The 22,042-nt window shown below is 44.1% G+C and overlaps 2 protein-coding genes across 2 annotated transcripts; one reads left to right on the top strand and one right to left on the bottom strand.

Moving 5' to 3' along the window:
* Nucleotides 1–1,473: 1,473 nt before the first annotated feature.
* On the bottom strand, nt 1,474–4,022 carry LOC119008054. The gene is made up of 4 exons (XM_037078085.1): nt 3,436–4,022; nt 2,474–2,741; nt 1,993–2,101; nt 1,474–1,562 (listed from the first exon to the last, which is right to left on the bottom strand). The coding sequence occupies exons 1-4, from the start codon at nt 4,020–4,022 to the stop codon at nt 1,495–1,497; spliced, it is 1,032 nt and encodes a 343-aa protein (XP_036933980.1). The 3' UTR covers nt 1,474–1,494.
* A 3,848-nt stretch (nt 4,023–7,870) lies between these two features.
* Nucleotides 7,871–13,415, top strand: LOC119008053. Its single transcript, XM_037078084.1, has 5 exons — nt 7,871–8,039; nt 8,668–8,978; nt 12,178–12,306; nt 12,942–13,050; nt 13,396–13,415. The coding sequence occupies exons 1-5, from the start codon at nt 7,871–7,873 to the stop codon at nt 13,413–13,415; spliced, it is 738 nt and encodes a 245-aa protein (XP_036933979.1).
* The last annotated feature ends 8,627 nt before the right edge of the window (nt 13,416–22,042 follow it).

The raw sequence follows: 22,042 nt of genomic DNA, 5'->3' as shown, positions 1-22,042 counted from the left end.
GCTACAGCCGCCCCTCCTCTAATTTGTATGCTATGAATATGCAGAAATCATGATTTTTTTCTCAATAGCTTCCATGTCATGTGGCCCACTGACTTCTTAAACAGATTCTGTTTCCATAAAAAATAAATAATAATAAAGAAAATAATGGTAATGCTCAAGAGGTTAACATATTTTCAATCAGCAATGTCAACTTCTGCATTATTTTGTCGCATGGCTTAGATTCTGATTTTGAAATTCTGAAAATTATTTATTTTTTTTTCAAAAATCTCACCAGAAGACATCACTTAAAGGGTTATTTTTCAGAATGTTCTGCCCCCCGGACCCCCCTGGTGTTGCTAGGTTACCAACTCAGAACACAGTGTTTCCCCTAGATTTTTTTGTAGCAGCGTTGCTCTAAGTATTTTGGATGTGTGGGGCGAACTATTTCCCCCTGCTGTCCTTATGTATTGCATCCATGGTAGCCAGAGACAAGTGACCTAATCCTCTGAATTAGTGATGGGATACTGATCAGATTCCTTTTACTGACTCGAGTTTGTATGAGTCTCTCACTAAAGAGAATCAGGTTTTGGAGTCACTTGAGTCAGTCACCAAGAGTGTGCTTTAGTTAAATACAAACATTTGAAAAACAAACGTGATTTTGTATTGAGAATAATTTCTGCGCCGTCATTCAGAGACTTGAATGGAGTGGAGCAGCACACTGCTCAGGTGAGGGAGCGGCTCTCTGAGAGCCGGGGAGCAGGGAGAGAGAGAGAGCAAGTGAGCTGTGAACTGCCTGTGAACTACAAGTCTGAGATGCTGAGTCCTGCAGCAAGTTTCTCAGGTAAGGGAGGGGCTCTACGAGCTGGGAGGGAGAGCGAGTGAGCTGTCAGCTGGAGCTACTGTGTCAGTCAGTTGTTCTTGTTCTGTATACAGCTCATCTCGGGGCAGAAAGGAGAGGAGACAGGGGAGCTGAGTTGCAGTAATGACCAGAGCCATTGCTTCAGCCACGGAGCTAATACAGCAATTAGCTTGATACATTTACCCAATTGCAATTAGAATAACAGTCGTGTGGCATGTCTCCTCTTTGCAGTTAGCTGGTGGTAGCAGTCGTGAGTCAGTGAACAAGTTAATGGAGAAAATGACTAGTAACTCCCGAGTCAGTAAAACGAATCTCAAGTTTTGAGCAATTCATTCACAAGTCGCACTCTGTTTGAATGTTTGCAGACAGGTGGAAGTGAAGGTGAGAAGGGAACAGTGGTATTGTCTTTTGACCGCACACACCCACACTTTGTTATTCAGTGCAGAGAAAGTTCTGTTGATAAGACATTGCATTACAAAATGAATGGATGTGATGCAACGTAACTGAGATCTACATGATTGTTTAAAACAAAGAGTGGCGTGTCAGAAACGACATCCCCAGACAAAAGCAAGTGTCTACGTTTATTGAAAATTCCCTAAGAAGACATTACAACCTATTTGTTCCTGTTCTCCTTGGAACAGTTTCATCTTTGAACTCTACTCTCTCAGTTTCTGCAGAGGTATTTCGTGTTTTGGCTTCTGAGTTTGACAGGAGTTGTCCGGAGCTGCAGAAACACAAATGACATAACGGGTTACAGTTGGACTCAACTCACCTGCAGCTTACCTGAAAACCTGGAGTCAGAACAGATTAAGTTATGTTCTTGCCAGGTGGGTAGGTAACTAGTTGACTACCTAAAGAAGGCCTAGCAATCGTTTGTTTGCTGAGGGGTAGGGTCTCCAACATTAACACACTGACAGCATTGTATTCAGAACATAGAATATTTCTTTGTGTGTGCGTGAGAGACGGACAGAGAGCATTGAAAGAAAATGCAGCTGAACGAATACACAGTGTTTTTGAACAGGGTCAAAAAATATAAATAAGAAACGCAATATGTGGCAGTCAGGGTTTACTTCTTTGGCGCACTGCCACAAATTAGTCACCGACAGGTGGAGACAGGTGAGGACAGGTAGCTTCCTGTGTGCGTGCTGGAATACCTGAGATCACCTCACAGAGCCTCTGCAGGTGAACATCAGTGTTGTTGTCATGGAAACAAGACTGGATGATGTAGAAGCAGTTCATTTCCTGTTTCCTGTTTAGTTCAGTCTGAGAAAGAATTAAATCAGTTTGTGCTGCACCTGAAAATGTTCTCAAAACATTTGAAATTGTTAAAATACTGAGGAAGGTGAAGCAGAGTCAAACTGTTGCTGATGAAGTGAGTGAAAGCAGTTTGAAGTGTGAAGTCGGTGGCAAAATGAGTGACATGGTAAAAATAAGACTTAGAGAGAAAATAATAATAAAGAAATAAACAGAGTTAAATTCAATGTTATTAGAGTTTTGATTAATGAATCAGTACATATAATCTTAACTCTGAGCTGTACTGGATGCTTACAGGCTGGTCCAGGTCACATGGGGGACAGTCTAATCTTAAACATCTGAGACTCAAAGACGTAAATGTTCAGAGACGACTTGTCTCACCTGACTGTCTGTCCTAAACAGACTCAAACTGGGGTAGAGATGGGAACTTTCACCCAGCCATGGGACTTTGTCTCTGTATAAACTCTTCTCACTCCCCCCCTCTGCCCTGTGGTCATTTGTCCTCGTGGTGTCTGATCTCATGATGTCAGTCCTGTGAGACAGCTTAGTCAAACTGCTGTGTTTTTGACCATCAGAGCTGAATGAAGATACAGTTTGAACGTCTCCAGCTGAGAAAACTTGAGCTTCATATGGAGGAGCGCTGGGACACCTGACAGGAGGAAGGAGGGATTTTATGTAATTTTAAAAGTCATTAAACATTTTTCTGTCATCATTATTAAAGGTTCCTGTGGAGTTTTACTACCGTATCTCCTTGATGTCAAAGAAACATGTTGATGTGTTTCCTTCATCATGAAATAATATGTAATAATAATAATACGAGTGGATAACAGTGGATTTTTAAGAATTTTAGATCCACCTTTATTACTGTTTGATAGTTTGCAGTTTTCTTCTTCACTACAGGTTATCTTGGCTTGTTATTGCCCCCTGCCGATCACTGAAATACTGTAAACTCCATCAGTCAAAATGTTTATCACAACTGTGTGTATCCTTGTACACGAGACAAAGAAATTAAAACTCTGCTCATATGGAAAAAGCACCACAGGAACCTTGAAGGAACCTTGAAAGAACCTTGAAAGAACCTCCAGCTTTCAGATCAGATGTTTGGTTGCAAATCGTTTGTTTCAGCCTGACCCAACATCAGCTGACCATGAGGAGGTGATTGTTTCTGCTGTTTCAGAGTTAAAGAACTTCAAGTCTGACACAGAACAAGTCCATCAGAGTCAGTTTGAGTAAAGAGCATCAGTCAGTTCCAATATTACAGCTGATCAACTGACAACATTTCATCAGAGGAAGAGATTCTTTTAATTATTTACAGGAAAATCACCTGATGAAATTTTTCATACCTGAAACAGACGCAGGGAGTCAGCAGGCAGTACCTGGAGTCCTCCTCCTGCTGTTCCTCCTGCTGTTCCTCCTGCTTCTTCTCTTCCTCCTCATCCTCCCTCCCATGGACGCCAGGGGAGGTCAGTGGTCTGAAAATGACAGTGTCTGACTGTCGGATCCCAAAAATCTTCACAGCGCTCACTTTATCTTCGTCACTCTGTTTCTCCCCCTCACTGTTCTCTTCTGTCTCCCCCAAGCTGCCCCTCATCTGCTCCTCCTGCTGCTCCGGTCTCATCTGTGGGGAACGTGGTGGAGAGGGTTGGATGTTTTTGCTTCTCTGCAGAGCTGCTTCAACCAAGAGCCGAGACAGACAAGGCGGAGGAGATGTGGGGATGGGGGAGGACCTCCAATGTCTTCCCCTCAGCTGAGGGGAGCAGGGCAGAGAGCAGGGGAGCCTCCTCCTCCCCCCTGGGTAAGGAGAGGAGGGGAGGGAGCAGTTGTCTCTTGTCTTCTTGGAGGATCGGGCCAGAAGTTCCGAATAGGATGCTGATATGTCTGAAGCTCCACCCACCGCAGACCTGAGATTTCCAGTGCCTGTCAGCTCCATCTGCGTCCAGTCACCTGTAGCCTGTTCCACCTGTGGCAGTGACCTAAGAACTTGTTTTTCTGAGGTGTTCTGGTCATCGTTTAACATCCAAAATGTCTCCCCTCTTGAACACAAAACAAACAAACACCTTATGTGGACTTTTATCTCTGAAGGTTTATATGCCCATAGGGGGGATGCTCAGTCTAGTGATCAGGATCACGTCTGGATCAGACTGTCTCTAGTGGTCTGACTGATCAGACATCTGTTCAGATCTCTGATATAGATTCTTTCCACAAATGCCAACAACTCAACAATAACTCATATTTAAAGTTTAAGGCTTGTTCATTATTACATCCTGTAATCAATGTGTTGTAAATGTAAAAATTGGTTGGTAGAACCAGAGACGGGCCCAATCACTCTTTATCTTGATGCATCCTTATGATGTCAGAAAGACTTTCTAACATGTTGTTAATGTTGTAAAGAAAAGTCTGTTTTATCTATCCAAACCATCTAAAAATATTATCAAGTAGTTTTGGTTCACAACTGTGTGAAACTGAAAATAATAATTAATAAATTCCTGAGAATAAAATTCAAGTCTGAAATCACTCAGAACTGACTCCGTCCATCCACCATCTTCCCCAACTCTTTATCCACACTCACGCAGACAACTAGCATCCAATCACAAGATGAAACAAAGCAACATATACTGACAACATTCCTGTTAACCTGCACGTCTGGACATTCATCATGTACTCAAAATCCAGAACAAACATGTGAAACTAACAGACTGATTCAGTGAATAGTTTTCTGTTACTGTTAGAGCTTTGTTGACATCATCACCTGCGGTCCAATGACAGAGTGGCAAGCCTCTGGAGGGTGGAGCTCAATGTCTCGGTGTCGAAGGTGGCATCATGGCAGGCTCGAAGTCTCTTCTCTGCGGTCGAAGGTTGAATCTGTTTTTCTACTTCCTGTTTCAGTAAGACAGAAAGGTACAACTGACAATACTGACACTACTACCATCAGTACTACTGACACTACTATCATCAGTACAAAGGACACTACTACTATCAATACAACTGACACTACTACCATCAGTACTACTGACACTACTACTATCAGTACTACTGACACTACTACCATCAGCACTACTGAGAGTACTGACACTACTGCCATCGGTACTACTGACACTACTACCATCAGTGCTACTGACACCACTGACAACAGTGTTGGGAAAGTTCAATTTCTACATGAACTAGTTCAAAGTTCAGTTCACAAATTTTAAAATGAACTGGTTCAGTTTATAGTTCATGATTCAAAATTTTGAACTAAGTTCACAGTTCCAAAAATGAACAAGTTCATAGTTCTCTTTTTTCAATATGTTTTTCAATATGTATTACTTTTTCAAAATTATTGCCACAGCCCATATAGAACCACAGACAGCTATCATTTTATCAGTTTTAAAACTGAAACTGCAGGTCTCCGACAATATACTATCGCTTGATAACGACTTATTATCTCATTATCTTGATATAACAAAGGTTGTTTTCCTGTGAAAATGAATTAGTTTATTTCCGTATCTCCATATAACAAAGATTAGTTGCTATCATGAGACAACAGTGCATAAAAAAAGACAAATCCATGCCCGTTTTCAGCTTCCGTATGGAGGAGAGAGAGGACTTAGTATTAAACAAGCATTCGAGTACAACTATCAGATCCCTCTCCCTCCCTCTCTGCTGCACTCCTGCTCTGCCGCCAAAGTCCCTCCCCAAAAGTAGGCTGGCGTGCACGTGACGCACACGACCTGCACGCGATTGAAGAGGCCAGGTAAACAACATGCACATGAATCGCTAATAACGTGAACTACACTCCACACATATAAAACTGTTTACAGTGACTTACAGTCACATGGTTATACCTTACCTAGCAACTTGTTCCTCGATTCATTACATGTTTATTTAGCAATAAAGTCTAATTCTGTGATAAAAATAACATTCAGAAAGTGTAGTATTTAGCTTGGCACATTACTTAAGTCACGCCAGTAAATTAGCAGCTTATCTACATGTGTTGCTTTGCAAAATATGTGACATTTTTATTTATTGATATGGTTAGAGTTTTGAGACGGAGACACTGGGCTCAGATGAAGAGTAGACCCCAGCAGCTGCTCCTACGAGCACGTGTAGACGAGGGCGCCGACCCATGGATGAGGTGGATAAGGCCAGGGCCGATGCCGAGGCCGGGGATGCCGGGGCAGAGGGTGTCGTGTAGGACAAACATCCGATGACCTCCGTACAGATGACATTGCTTGAGTCGAACATTTGAGATTGCAGAGGATTTCATTTGAATGTGTAAGTAGAATCAGTAGTAACAGTCGGTTTCTAAACACAAACAATTACCATTGTATCTAAGATGATGGTTGTTAGCTGTTCAGCTGTAGATGGTATGAGCCTCAGTAACCATTTTTACTATACATTGTCTTGTAATTACTAGGAGCAAATTCAAGGCTTGGCTGTACATCAGGCATGCCACAAGTTGGAGCAAACCTAAGCACGGGACACCAGCCTCATCTTCGATGTCCTCAGCCACACTCAGCCCCTGCTGCTCCTCCAACAGCACCTACTGTCCAACTCCATCCCAGAGATGCAGGGAAATGTCCTCGGTTGTGGAGAAGAAATGCAACTAACAGCCAGAGATGTGCATTTGCATTTTTGAGTGCTGTGCAATACTGTACATAGATTTTTCTTTTTTTATATTGTTCAAAATGTACATATCAAAATATTTGTAATTTCATTATTTATCTAATAAAGTTTATTTCTTAAATGATTTGTTTATAATTGCATAAATGTAAAAACAAACATTGCACTTTACCTTATTTTATGGAAATACCCTTTGGACTAGTTTAAAAACTGACCTTCAGTATAAGAAATATAACCTAATAGTATGATATTAATAGTATAACCTTCTTTGGTTGCCATGGCACCGTACTAGGTGGCAGCCTGTTGCAGCAGCTCCTGTGGATTTCCAAGTTTTTCGTAGAATTTTCTATTTTTGTTCTGATTTTTGTTGTGAGTTTTGGCAACTCTTCTCCAGAGACCATGAGAAGATGGACACTTTCCTTTTTTAAACTTTTGTGGGACTTATGATGTTTATGCTATCCCTGATTGCGCTGCGTAAACCTGCAGTGCTGTGTGAACCTGCACTTCTGCCCGGAGCCAGGCCTGAGGTCCCAAAGGAGCTGTGGAGGAGACACCAGGGCTGCAGAGCCAGAGTGAAACGGAGGGCGAAGAAGAGGAGACATAGACCGGCTGTACCAGCGATTGTCATGGGGAGTGTGAGGTCTCTAGGAAAGAAGACGGATGAGCGGAGACATGGCTTCACTCACACCTCCCGGACCACAGTGTGGCGGTTCCCAGCTTCAGCACTGTTCGGGCAGACAGGGACGTGATAAGCAGCGGACAGAAGAAAGGAGGAGGGATTGCACTGTATGTGAGTGAGAGGTGGTGTAATCCCGGACATGTTCACATGAAGGAACGTCTCTGTACCCTGGACATTGAACCGCTGACTGTGGGGATGCAACCCTATTATTTACCCTGGGAATTCATGTCCGCCAACTTTATCAGTGTGTACGTTCCTCCTTCAGCTGATGCAGCAGTGGCCGCTGCTGCCCAGTTACAGACGCAGCATCCTAACGCCTTAATTATCATCACTAGGGATTTTAATCACGTTACACTGGACAAAACCCTCCCAACATTCCATCAGTATGTTGACTGCCCCTCCAGAGACGATAACACACTGGATCTTTTGTATGCAAATGCTAAAGATGCATACAATCCCACAGCCCACAGAGGAGAGTGCAGCATGGACTCAGGGATATGCTGAGGGCCTGTAAAGTCACCTACAGGAGGAAGCTGGAGGCCAAACTCCAGCAGAACAATGTGAGGGATGTGTGGACAGGAATGAAGCAGATCACCGGGTGTAAGGTGAGCGACAGACAGTCATCAGGCAGCTTGGAGAGGGCAAAGGAGCTGAACATATTCTTCAGTAGGTTCAGCTCACAGCCTTCTGTCGTCTCCCCAACACCTCCAGACCACCACTGCCCTAAATGCTTCCACCCGTCTGTTGGAATCACTGTACATATTATCACTCGCTTATTGAATGTTTTGCAAAGAGTAACTGTTGCTGAGTCAGCTTCTTGTCTGCATAGAGAAATCACACACTTGCTACTATAGCGAGGCCACGAACTCCCTGTGCAGCTGCTTCATAACCAGATAAGAGAAACCTTGACTATGTCCTACTTTGAAAGAGGAAGACAATATTAGCAGATGCATGTGCTGAGAAAAATAAAGTTGTGCAGGAGTTAACCACAATGACCTTTCTGTAACCACCCTAAGGAAATAAAAGGTAGGAGAACAGGGAGTGCGGCAGAACAGTTTGGAGCGTGAGACAGTGCGCACACTCTGTTCTCCTTGCAAGTAAAACTAATCGCCTGGTTGTCGTTCTTTCTCTGTCTAGTCTTTGTTTTTATGAATGTTTTAGGTGTTTCAACCTGACACCGTCTCCCCTCACTCCTTTGCTGTGATCGCTCCTGTGCAGCACCTCTCCTGCTCCTCTTCCTCCTCCTCCCCCTCATCATCCTCCTCCCCCTTATCCTCCTCCTCCTTCACTGAAGACACCAGCACTCTACCCTGCATGACTGTGACTACAGGCCAGGTTAGGAGACAGCTGGAGAGACTCCACCAGCAGAAGGTTGCAGGCCCTGATGATATCAGCCCCAGGATCCTGAAGACATGTGCCAGACAGCTGTCTCCTGTCCTACAACACCTGTACAAGAGAATACCGATGCTTTGTAAGACGTCCTGCCTGGTTCCTGTTCCAAAGAAGTCAACACCATCCGGCCTCAATGACTACCGACCAGTGGCCCTCACATCTTACGTGATGAAGGTGCTGGAGAGACTGGTCTTGGCCAACATGAGGCCGCAGGTGAGAGCCCTGCTAGATCCTCTGCAATTTGCTTACCAGCCCCACTTGGGAGTTGATGACGCTGTCATTTACCTGCTGCAACGAGCCCACCAGTGGACGAGGTACTGTGAGAATCACATTCTTTGATTTCTCTAGTGCCTTTAACACCATTCATCCACTGCTACTGGGGGAGAAGCTGTGGGTGATGGGTGCAGATGACACAATGATCTCCTGGATTACTGACCACCTGGCAGGCAGGCCACAGTTTGTCTGTATGGGCAGTGTTCTGTCTGATGTGGTGGTTAGTGATACAGGAGCTCCACAGGGGACTGTAGTGTCTCCTTTCCTGTTCACCTTATACACCACTGACTTTCAGTACAACACCAGGTCATGTCACCTGCAAAGGTTTCCTGACGACTTGGCTGTTGTTGGGTGTATAGGGACAGGAGGGAGGAGGGGTACAGGGCACTGGTGGACAACTTTGTAGAGTGGACTGGATGGAATAACCTGCGACTGAACATCAGCAAGACCAGAGAGATGGTGATAGATTTTAGGACTAAGAGGAAGACAGCTCCCCAACCACTGTGCATTCTGGGAAAGGATGTGGAGGCAGTGGAGGATTACAAGTACCTTGGTGTTACCATCAACCACAGACTGGACTGGAGATCTAACACTGAAGCGGTTTACAAGAAGGGGATGAGCAGACTTTACTTCCTGAGGAGGCTGAGATCCTTCAACATGTGCAGCAAGATGTTAAAGATCTTTCATCAGTCTGTGGTGGCCAGTGTACTTTTCTTTGCTGTGGTTTGTTGGGGGAGCAGCATCAGAGCCAGCAACACCAACAGACTCAACAAACTCATCAGGAAGGCTGGCTCTGTGATTGGCTGCCAACAGGACACTCTGGGGGCTGTGGTGGAGAGGAGGACACTGAAAAAACTGTTATCCATCATGGATAATCTTCTCCACCTTCTCCAACTCACACTGGTCAGACAGTGGAGCACCTTCTCTGGAAGGCTGCTTCAGCTTGGCTGTCATAACAACAGATACAGGAAATCTTTCCTGCCACAAGCCATCACTTTATATAATAACTCTCTCACCTCGGCCTGACAGAGAAAACTGTAATATCTCTACTGTTTTGTTGTATATATTACTATTATTACTATTGTTTATTGTTTATAGTATATATTTTTTTGCACACCCACTGCTACTGTGACAAAATAATTTTGCAGCCCGGGATCAACAAAGTAATTCTAATTCTAATTCTGATTCTAAGATATTATAATCGCTGTGTCTGGGTCTAGGCATGCATGTCTCAAAAGCAAACATGCTTATCAAAAACAAGTAATAACTCTAAAAATATTGTAATGCTTTATTTAATAGTAATATAACAATGTAGGTGGTATGCAGAGTAATGATGCACAGTTAGTAGTCAAGTCAAGGTCAACATAAACATAAAAATAATTTTTGCTCAAAGATAGGATTCTTTACTCTTTAAAGTGCAACAGCATGCCTCTAGGTCTGTGGCAATCTCTGACCTGTGGAAAGAGAATACAGAATTGGATGTAATATATACACACATTTAGGAGGAGTCAGGGAAGAAATGTTCCACATAAGTATGAGGACAAAAACAAAACTGAAAAGACTGCCAGGTCACTTCATAAAGACATTTTCTGCTACTTTCTAATAAAACAACATCAACCAGGAACGTTAGCACTGGCATCGGAAACAAGCTAACATTAGCAGTAGCATCAGAAACAAGCTAATGTTAGCACTGGCATCGGAAACAAGCTAACGTTAGCCCAAATGCAATATCACAGTAACATCACACACACTACAGTGAACTAGTGTAACAATTACAATTAGCTTTTTAGCCCCGCCGAAAATCAAATCAAATAAATCAAATATTATGTAAATCAAGCAGAGGTAATTACCTGTCAAGCAGAAAAGTCATGAACTCTGTGTGGGTTTTGAATCCTTCCAGATCATGGTGTTCCCTCCACCTCTGAAAAGCCACTCCAATGTTTACTCTGGTTTTATTCTGGGCTATGTCTAATTCTTTCTTTTGTGCTTTTTTTTCCTTCTGGTTTTCCTCTTTTTACTCGTGTACGCTGTTGTTGGTAATGGATGTATTGGTAGTTGTTTCCTTGCTGATGGTTGTTGCTCCACCATTACTTTCTCTAAGCTCCTGAAGCTGCTCTCGGAGATGTGAGCTTGTCTTTCCCAAGCAGAGTTGAGGAGGAGGAAGGGGGAGGGAGCTGTCCGTAGCGTATGCGTGAGCAGTGATTGATAGCTGTCAGACACTCCATCAGACACCTGGCTCTGATTGGTTCTTTTTGTTCGGTCTTGGTGGATTCTGACCATTGCGTGTTTTTTTCCGCTACCTTATTGTTTACGGTGTGTTTTAGCCGGGTTTTCACCTGGAAGGCTCTATGGAAATCTGGCACTCTCTTGAACGAAGTCAAACTGTGAGAGAGTGCCGTTCACAACGCCAGAATGAATGCATTCACAATAACCTTCATTGGGTGGAAATACAGTAGGCTACGTTCAGTTCACATTCGCCCAAAATATGATCAAGTTCATGAACGATCGCTCACTGAACACATTCAGGCACAACACTGACTGGTAATACTAACATCAGTACTACTGACTACACACAGCAGGTAGTTCTCTGTACTGGACAACACAGTGAGCTCATCTGTCACATGAAAAATATGCCTGAAAAAAGTTTGGCTCATTATTTTCCATCTAGTGGAACACATGATAGTATATAATGCTCGGTTAGTGACCATTGGTTGCTTTCTACTTTTCACAACGCATTGAGGGATACTTTGAGTTACCTACGCAGGTTTAATAAACCTCACTATACATTCAGGCAGACCTCTATAGTCAGTCTACAGTGGGAATGAGTGAGTTCAGATAGTCTATATTTCTATTTATTGGGGATATAACGGTTACCGGTGTCATGGTAAACCATGGTAAATTTCCCGATGGTGAAGGTTACCATTTCTTTTAATTACCAGGGTAACCGCCGCGGTCGATAACCATGGTGTGGAAAACTCGCAAGATACTTTATCCAAGTGTCACTACGCCGCAACGTGCGCTTGTTACGTAGGGAAGAAGTCATGGTGGAGGGAGGACGTGACAGTAGCGGCTCTCAGAGCATTTTTCCACCTTCAAAGAAACCAAATCTGAAGTCTGGGCGTATTTTGTTTTTTATAAGAATTCTCTGGGACAGCTGGTCGAGGATGGTAGCCCTATCTGCAGGAGCTGTAAGAAGAAAGTTGCTGCGAGGGGCGGCGACACATCCAATTTGCGTGACCATCACCCTCAACTGTTCAGCGAATGCAAGGTAAGCTGACCTTAAGCCTGGGTGCATGATGTAAAGTTCTCTCTGCCTAATCTGCAGTTGTCACTAATAACTGTCCAGATGGTGGTATAACTGAACGAAGTTGATCCGTGATTTGGCACGTTACCTGAACCGCTTATTAAATGTAGATTTTTTTCTTTTAAATTCAACCTAATTCCCCAAATATTGATGCAGAGCTGCAGTGAGGAGGATTTGAGACAAACACGTACTGGGTGGACTGAATTAGTGAATGCAAACCGACTGACTTTCATCTCAGCTCCGTTCACCAGTGCAGCGTCTACCTGTGGCTCAGCAGACATTTGACCGATCAGACTGACCGAGTCCAGACAGACAGCCAATATATATTAGTAATATGAGAAATTATTTGTAGAATAGACTATATGTAAAGAATAATATGCAATGGTGAATATAACATGTGTCTAGATAGAGATAAGAGCCAAAATAGTGTATTCATAATTAATTTAACAATAATCCTTTTTGTTTTGATCTAAAAAATGATCCAACCTGTTTCTAACAAAAGTGAGATGAGTTTTGTGATCTGTTGGTTGCACCCTTAGTATTAATTAACAATGACAATAATAATTAATAATGACATTTTCTCTTCATTTTTTTCACAGAGGCAGTCTGCTGGCCAGTCGAATGCTGCTGCCACTACATCTCATTCTACTTCTGTAACGCAGACTTTAAAAGGACACGTTTCAAAAACAGGCTGCCTCATCCCAAAAAGCCAATTACCTATTTTGCACAGTTTTGATACATTATTTTATACTTGTTTAATGTTGATTTTGCAGTGTTTTGTTAAGGTTTTGGATTTGGACTTTTAATATATAATAAATCTATTTAAAATAAATCTTGGTGAAATTATTTCAGTTTATCAGTGCATCAGTGTTTTTTCAACATTTTGAAGACAGTTTAGAAATACCGCGGTATACCGATAACCATGATAATTTTGGTCACTATTACCGCAGTGTAAAATTTTCACACCGTTACATCCCTACTATTTATTATTGCTGAATGTCACACCCCTCTCTACCTCTCATTTTGAATGTGATTACATTTTGTGACCAGCAGGTGGAGTGGCTTCTCACTAGCACTTTTTAGATAGAAACAGCACATTTGCTCCAAGGTAAGGGCGGCAATGTGCTTGTCTTTCTTAAAACCGAGGCGTAATATTCCTCCTTTTCCAAAAGCTGCCTCTGAGGTAGGTGTAAACATATGACATGACGTGAAGCTCGAAGTTGGGCTGTGAACAGTGACATAGAATTTGTCTTCAAAATTAGAGCTTTACATTGCACCCCATAGGAATTTAGAACTGGGTTCGTAGCGGGGGGTGGGGGCTTTTAATTTAAAATTAGTGACCGTCCTTAGCTTGCTGACACAGCAACAAGCTAGCACAACCAAACAGCTACAGAGACCGAGGAGACGCTGGATCTCCTGGATCTATGCGTCTGTCCAGTTGTTCATCTTAATGTCTGTGGATGAAGTGATGGACTGACTGCTGTGATCAGCTGTTTCTTGGATTTAAAACTCCCCGGCTGTGGGTCGCACAACAGTGCAGGTCATTGATACCTCCGCCCACCTCATGCAGAGGCCCGCACATTTCTGCCTTGTTTTTAGATAGCAGGTGAGGCAGAAATAAGTGTACCCTCTGAGGCGGAAAATTGGTGGACCAAAACAGACCCCCAATTTGCTGCCCTCTGTCTAAAACCGCGGACCAAGCTGCCAAAAGGATGCACAAATTGGTGGCTTGGTGCTCTGTATAACAATGGGATGATGGGAATGATTAACATATTATCTTCATCTGCTCAGTTTAGGCCTAAAAACCTTTAAAATTCTGCCATGTGCATTTGAAAAATATTGTATTCCTTGAAACTGCTCAAACTGTTCAGATTACCAGAAATATTAAAAAGACATTTTACAATTACATTCTTCAAACTGATTAATAAAGCATCACTAAATGATCGACAGCTGTTTGTTTCTTTGACAAATGTTCTCACAGTTGTTTGTCTGTTTCTTTGACAGATGCTGTCACAGTTGTTTGTTTCTTTGATAAATGTTGTCACAGCTGTTTGTTATCTTTGACAGATGTTGTCATAGCTGTTTGTTTCTTTGAAAGATGTTGTCACAGCTGCTGTTTATTTCTTTAACAGATGTTGTCACAGTTGTTAATTAAAATCTGAAGTAACTGCAGCTGTCTGATAAATGTACTGCACAGAATCTCAGGGAAATACTCAAGTGAAGTACAAGTACCTCATTTTCATAGTAACATGCATTATATGTGCAGACATGCTCGACAAATGAATGGACTTCATTATTCTGTTTACTGAACTTGAAAGTCTTAAGTTACAGTGAGGGTGCTTTGTGTCCCTCCCCTGCTCCTGCAAGGCAGGCTCCTGCAGGCAGTTTAAACCCGACACTGTGAGAACTCGGTCCACGTGAGACCACAAAACTGTCAGAGTCCAGAAGAGTACACGTGACAAACAAGACCTCAGTCATGTTTCCATCTGTCCTCTCAGAGTCGGAATCAGGTTTATTACAACAAAGGTTTTCAAAAACTGTCTGATATTTTGATGCATAAAGACAAACAGAGAGAAAAATAAATAAATAAAAAACAAGCACAAATGTCAATAATCATAATTAGAAAATAAAAAATACAGTTAATAAATAATATGTTTTAAATCTGCACATTGTTTTGAATCTGTAACGAGATTATAAATGTCAGTTATTTTAATTAATTTAATAAAACAGGTTTTAGTTTCAAACAGCTATGACATCTGTCTCAGTTCATTCTGTCTACAGATTATTATTATTATGATTATTATTACAATTATGATGATCATCATTATTATTAATAGCTCGATATGATTCAGATTATCAGTTTTTAACTGATCAATAACATGACACAATCAGAATGATCAATTATTATATAAAGATGACTTTTTAAAAAATATTTTTATTTATTTATCATCTTTAATTATTTGACATTTACGGAATCCGAGAACGGCCATGGATTTTTCTGTTTTCTGTGCACTGTTATCTTGTGATAACGACTTATTATCTGGTTATCTCGATATGACAAAGGTTGTTTTCTTGCAATAACGAATTAATTAATAATGTGTTCCATAATATTAAATGAATTAATAATTATGTTTCGTAATACATTGCTAAGTTAGCCTTGACCTATATGTATGTTACCTTGGCTGAAGCAGACGGATAGATGAGAGTTTGTCAGCCTCTCATCTGCTAACTGGTAGCCTCCCTAAAGAAACGTGTGAAGTGTAACTTACCGGTAGGCTACAGCTACAGCCGGCTCCGGAAGCCGTTCATGGCAGCTCTTGTCACAGTCTTTGTTATATCGACATAATGAAATAAATTTATTAGTTATCACAAGAAAACACCCTTTGTTATATCGAGATAACGATATAATAAGTTGTTATCACCAGTTAACAACTGTGTATTAAAAAAAAAGAAAAATCCACGGCTGTTCTCGGCTTCCGTAGGGGACATTCATTAGAAATGCTGAACAATAAAACAATGGTTTAATTAAAAAGTAAATGACTGTTATAGTTTTTACCTTCTTTGGTTTGTTGAGCAGCCTCTTGATTTTATTCATCTCTACTATTTCCGTGGTGACACTGACACTGACCTGTGCATGTAGACAGGAGGTGGATGGGGCTTCACAGCCTCTTTGTGCTTGTAATCCAACTCCAGAGAGTTTAACACACCCAGGATGTTTCTGTTCTCCCTCATCACCAACAATCAGTCTATCACAGACAAGGACAACAGAGCAGAATGAAGGATGGAGTTTACATTCCTCGACTCTGATGAGGACGCGTCAGGTGTCAAAACGTTCGTCTTTTACTTAAATGTTATAGTTTGTCCATGTGCCCCAGGAAACCCTTCACTCCATTTCTGTCATAGCCGAGAAAATAGAAGATAATAGAAATATTATAAAATTAGACACACTGTAAACAAGATATACACACTGATAAATGAATGTGTAATGTGTCAAGTAAGGGATTATGGACACCTGGAATGGGCATTATCTCGCTTATACCATGGTCTCTTGCCAAAAAAAAAAAAAGCACAAGCCATGACTTAGTTTCCTGGTAAGGCCTGTTAATACCCGGAACAATCATTACCTTCCCGTAAGGTTTATGCAGTGGAAACGTTAAGTAAATAGGACGGACCGATATGACTTGGCAACAGAAGATATTCTGGTCCGCTCAGCGATGAGCCAGAAAGCTAGCGCTATGCTAGCAAGATTCAAAGTCAATAACATTGCATACAGTTGACAAACAGTAAATATAATTTGACAGTATGTTTAACAAGACTAGGTAGCTAACGAGTCATGTCATTGTCCCCAAATCAATATCAAGATTTTCACGAACAAATGATCGGCCGTGTGTAATGTTACTGTTGCCGCAGCATGAAGTAGAGAGTTGAAAAGCAGGAGGTGAGATTATTAGCGTATTAGTAAGGGAAGTGTATTTTCTGCAGCTTGTGTGTTACAGTCACCATCCTGTGGTGTTCAGAGGCTAAGGCACAGAAGAACTGACAGACTGCACTCAGTGTTGGAAAAAAATGATCAGATTTGATACGCCAGCTAGCGCATTAATTTAGAACGGTAAACAACTGCCAACTGCCAAGTACTTAGTAGGTGTCCATATAGCAGAGAGTAATTGAAACCTGTAGCTAATCAGAATCGAGTATTCCCCCAGACCATGGTATAAGATAATGTTTCTGCTCCATCATCAGGACTCTAGTGGATCTGATTATAATTACATTTGTATATTACATTTAATTAATGTTGTTTAATATATGCTGAAATTCTGCAGTGTCAAACAGCAAATAAAGAATAAATATAAAAACATAACTCAAAGCAGTATTCTTATCTCTCTATAAAAGCAAGAAATCTCTGTCTGTCTGTGTGTCTGTCTGTGTGCCTCAACTATCTCTGCAGATCAGGATCAGACTGACCTGAGATTTTCAACATGGCTGCTGCGTGGTTTAAGGGTTTGCAACAATGGATTTGTTTGGACTACAATTGCCTGCATCAGCAAGATCTGCTGGTGACTGCAGGGGCGGGGATACAAACGTTGCTATGAAGTTGGACACTCTCTACTACCCGTAGACCTGACAAGACATGGCTGAGGTTACGGCGTTTGCCTTCTTTGTCTGCGAAAAAATGGAGGAAATTGAAATTCCATTAATGTTTGAGGAAAATCATCAACGAAAGCGATCAGTTTTCTCACCTGATTCTATGGGAACTTTGCTGGCCTTTCTCTCATATTAATCTCCTTCGTAAATGATTCAATCTGAGATGTTCAAAATAGTAGTCGACAAAAACTTGTAGGCTGAGGGAACAGAGGAGTGGAACTGCTGCCGTGTTGCATGCAGACGACCGGGGCTCAGGACCCATGTCAAGTGTGTCTTTTGCAGAGGGTGTATTTATGTTATTAGTTTGATTTGATTTTATTTGTTTTAAGCGTAAGCTAGCCTTCAGTCCTTACCAAACTCTATATATACATATATATATATATATATATATATATATATATATATATATATATATATATATATATATATATATATGCCCTCCTGTGGGCTCACCACTCCATTCAGAAGGGGCGGGTGCGGTGTGATTTGGGTGGCGGTCGTGGGCGGGGGCCCCGGCGACCCAATCCCCGGATGGTGACTCTAGCCATGGGGACATGGAATGTCACCTCACTGGGGGGGGAAAGAGCCTGAGCTGGTGCGAGAGGTTGAGCGGTACCGACTAGAGATAGTCGGGCTCTCCTCTACGCACAGTCTGGGCTCTGGAACTGAACTCCTTGAGAGAGGCTGGACTCTCTTCTATTCTGGAGTTGCCCGCGGTGAGAGGCGGCGAGCTGGTGTGGGCTTGCTTATAGCTCCTCGGCTCAGCCGCCATGTGTTGGAGTTTACCCTAGTGAGTGAGAGGGTCGTTTCCCTGCGCCTTTGGGTTGGGGATAGGTCTCTCACTGTTGTTTCGGCTTATGGGCCGAACAGCAGTGCAGAGTACCCGGCCTTCTTGGAGTCCCTGGGAGGGGTACTGGAGAGTGCTCCAACTGGGGACTCCGTCGTTCTTCTGGGGGACTTCAACGCTCACGTGGGCAGCGACAGTGTTACCTGGAGGGGTGTGATTGGGAGGAATGGCCTCCCCGATCTGGACCAGAGTGGTGTTTTGTTACTGGACTTCCGTGCTAGTCACAGTTTGTCCATAACGAACACCATGTTCAAGCATAAGGGTGTCCATATGTGCACATGGCACCAGGACACCCTAGGCCGGAGGTCAATGATCGACTTTGTGGTCGTGTCATCTAGCCTCCGGCCGTATGTCTTGGACACTCGGGTGAAGAGAGGGGCTGAGCTGTCAACTAATCACCACCTGGTGGTGAGTTGGATCCGTTGGCAGGGGAGGAAGCTGGACAGACCTGGCAGACCCAAACGTATTGTGAGGGTCTGCTGGGAACGTCTGGCAGAACCCTCTGTCAAAGAGGTCTTTAACTCCCACCTCCGGGAGAGCTTGGACCTGATCCCGAGGGAGGCTGGGGACATTGAGTCCGAATGGACCATGTTCTCCACTTCTATTGTTGACGCGGCTGTCCGGAGCTGTGGCCGTAGGGTCTCCAGTGCCTGTCGTAGCGGCAATCCCCGAACCCGGTGGTGGACTCCGGAAGTAAGGGATGGTGTCAAGCTGAAGAAGGAGTCCTACCGGGCCTGGCTGGCCCGGGGGACTCCTGAAGCAGCTGACAGGTACCGGCAGGCCAGGCGAGCGGCAGCACGGGCAGTCGCGGAAGCAAAAACTCCGGTCTGGGAAAAGTTCGGAGAGGCCATGGAGGAGGACTATCGGTCAGCCTCAAGGAAATTCTGGCAAACCATCCGGCGCCTCAGGAGGGGGAAGCAGTTCTCCACCAACACTCTTTACAGTGGAGGTGGGGAGCTGTTGACCTCGTCTGGGGATATTGTCGGGCGGTGGAAGGAATAGTTCGAGGATCTCCTCAATCCCACTGACATGTCTTTCATAGCGGAAGGAGAGGGTGGGGACTCGGAGGTTGACTCATTCATCACCCAAGCCGAAGTCACTGAGGTAGTCGGGAAGTTCCTCGGTGGCAAAGCACCGGGGGTGGATGAGATCCGCCCTGAGTACCTCAAGTCTCTGGATGTTGTAGGGCTGTCTTGGTTGACACGTCTCTGCAACATTGCATGGCAGTCGGGGACAGTGCCTCTGGACTGGCAGACCGGGGTGGTGGTCCCCCTATTTAAAAAGGGGGACCGGAGGGTGTGTTCCAACTATCGGGGGATCACACTCCTCAGCCTCCCTGGGAAAGTCTATTCCAGGGTACTGGAGAGGAGAATTCGGCCGATAGTCGAACCTCGGATCCAGGAGGAACAATGCGGTTTTCGTCCGGGCCGCGGAACACTGGACCAGCTCCATACCCTCTGCAGGGTGCTCGAGGGTTCATGGGAGTTTGCCCAACCAGTCCACATGTGTTTTGTGGACTTGGAGGAGGCATTCAACCGTGTCCCTCGTGGCATTCTGTGGGAGGTGCTCCGAGAGTACGGGGTCGGAGGCCCTCTGTTAAGGGCCGTACGGTCCCTGTACGAGCGGAGCAGGAGCTTGGTTCGCATTGCCAGCAGTAAGTCAGACCTGTTCCCGGTGCATGTTGGACTCCGGCAGGGCTGCCCTTTTTCACCGGTTCTGTTCATTATTTTCATGGACAGAATTTCTAAGCGCAGCCACGGGCTGGAGGGGATCTGGTTCGGGAGCCACAGGATTTCATCTCTGCTTTTCGCGGATGATGTGGTCTTGTTGGCTCCTCCAGCATGTCCTCCAGCATGTCCTGGGCTGGTTTGCAGCCGAGTGTGAAGCGGCTGGGATGAGAATCAGCACCTCCAAATCCAAGGCCATGGTTCTCGACCGGAAAAAGGTGGCTTGTCCCCTCTGGGTTGGAGGAGAGCTACTGCCTCAGGTGGAGGAGTTTAAGTATCTTGGGGTCTTGTTCACGAGTGAGGGAAGGATGGAGCGTGAGATTGACAGGCGGATCGGTGCGGCGGCCACAGTAATGCGGTCGTTATACCGGTCTGTCGTAGTGAAGAGAGAGCTGAGTCGAAAGGCGAAGCTCTCGATTTACCGGTCAATCTACGTTCCTACCCTCACCTATGGTCATGAACTTTGGGTCATGACCGAAAGAATAAGATCCCGGATACACGTGGCTGAAATGAGTTTCCTCCGCAGGGTGGCAGGGCGCTCCCTTAGAGATAGGGTGAGGAGCTCTGTCACCCGGGAGGAGCTCGGAGTAGAGCCGCTGCTCCTCCACATCGAGAGGAGCCAGTTGAGGTGGCTCGGGCATCTGTTTCGGATGCCCCGGGACGCCTTCCTCGGGAGGTGTTCCTGGCATGTCCTGCTGGGAGGAGACCCCGGGGAAGACCCAGGACACGCTGGAGCGACTATGTTGCCCAGCTGGTCTGGGAACGCCTTGGGATCCTCCCAGGGAGGAAGTGTCCGGGGTGAGGGAAGTCTGGGTGTCCCTGCTCAGACAGCTGCCCCCGGGACCCGGTACTGGATAAGCGGAAGAAGATGGATGGATGGATATATATATATATATATATATATATATATATATATATATATATATATATATATATATATATATATATATATATATATAGGCTATTGTGAGTTTTACCTTTTAAGTTTTTACCTTTTAAAAATGTGCCTACTGATCTTGAGTGACGTGCAATCTCTTTTACACATGCATATGGACAGTTCATATTGTTGAAGAAAATCATTCAAGTCCTGTTGAGCAGTTTGCTGTGGTGATGTGTTTATTCAAAGAATAACAGTAAACTGGTGAACCAACATGCACAGAGCGGGTCTGAGCCGGTGAGTCGACCCAGAGCAAAGAATGGCAAATTCAATCAACAGGTAAACAAAAGGGGATACAAAAGGGAGGGGTCTGTTCTTTGGAGGGAATGAACAGCAGGGGGTGGGGGAGGTATGAGGGCATGCATTTAACATAGTGATCAAACCAGGTCCAGACGTCTCTTGATCAACTGGTGTTACACAAATATGTATCCACAGGGTGCAGAAGACAGACAGAAATCACCATTTAGGTCTGGTAGTCAAAGGACTCTTTCCAGACGTCGCTTCAAAATGTGTATTTTCGTCCTCAATCCACCTTTTTTTTTTCTTTTTTTTTAAAAAATACACACAAGGTCATTCGGGGGAAAGTGTTGCGAACCCAGTCTAAGTGAGGGCTGTCAGATCTTCGAGCGCCAAGGCAATATGGTCGATTTTGGGAAAGCACCCCCGAATCCTTTCTCAAGCTCAGACACTCTCGTTGTGGAGCGTCGGGCTTTGTGTGGGTTGTAGTAATGGGTGTAGTGAGTGTGATGGTAGGTGAGGTTTGGCACAATAGTAACAGAGGGCAACAATTTTGCGAGATAGCAGGACCCGCACCAACCTGGCCTGAGGGCTTGGTAGACATGGGGGCCACACACCCACACGTGCTGACGCAGTGCCCCGAAACCGTCGCTGGAAGGCATGGCTACGACTGGATTGTTGTCGCCGTCGTGGTACAGGCTGGTCGTGCCGGTGAGGTTGAGCCGCCCCAAGAGTGGAGACTCGCATCTGCACTCTGAAGGCTGGGTGCTTTCCCAGACCTCGCCGCAGGTGGCTGCAACGGACTGCCTG

The sequence above is a fragment of the Acanthopagrus latus genome, chromosome 18 (genome assembly GCF_904848185.1).
Source record: "Acanthopagrus latus isolate v.2019 chromosome 18, fAcaLat1.1, whole genome shotgun sequence".
Classification (NCBI taxonomy): Eukaryota; Metazoa; Chordata; class Actinopteri; order Spariformes; family Sparidae; genus Acanthopagrus; species Acanthopagrus latus.
The sequence above is the reverse complement of the archived record's forward strand: the minus strand, read 5'-3'. Positions and strand labels throughout refer to the sequence as shown.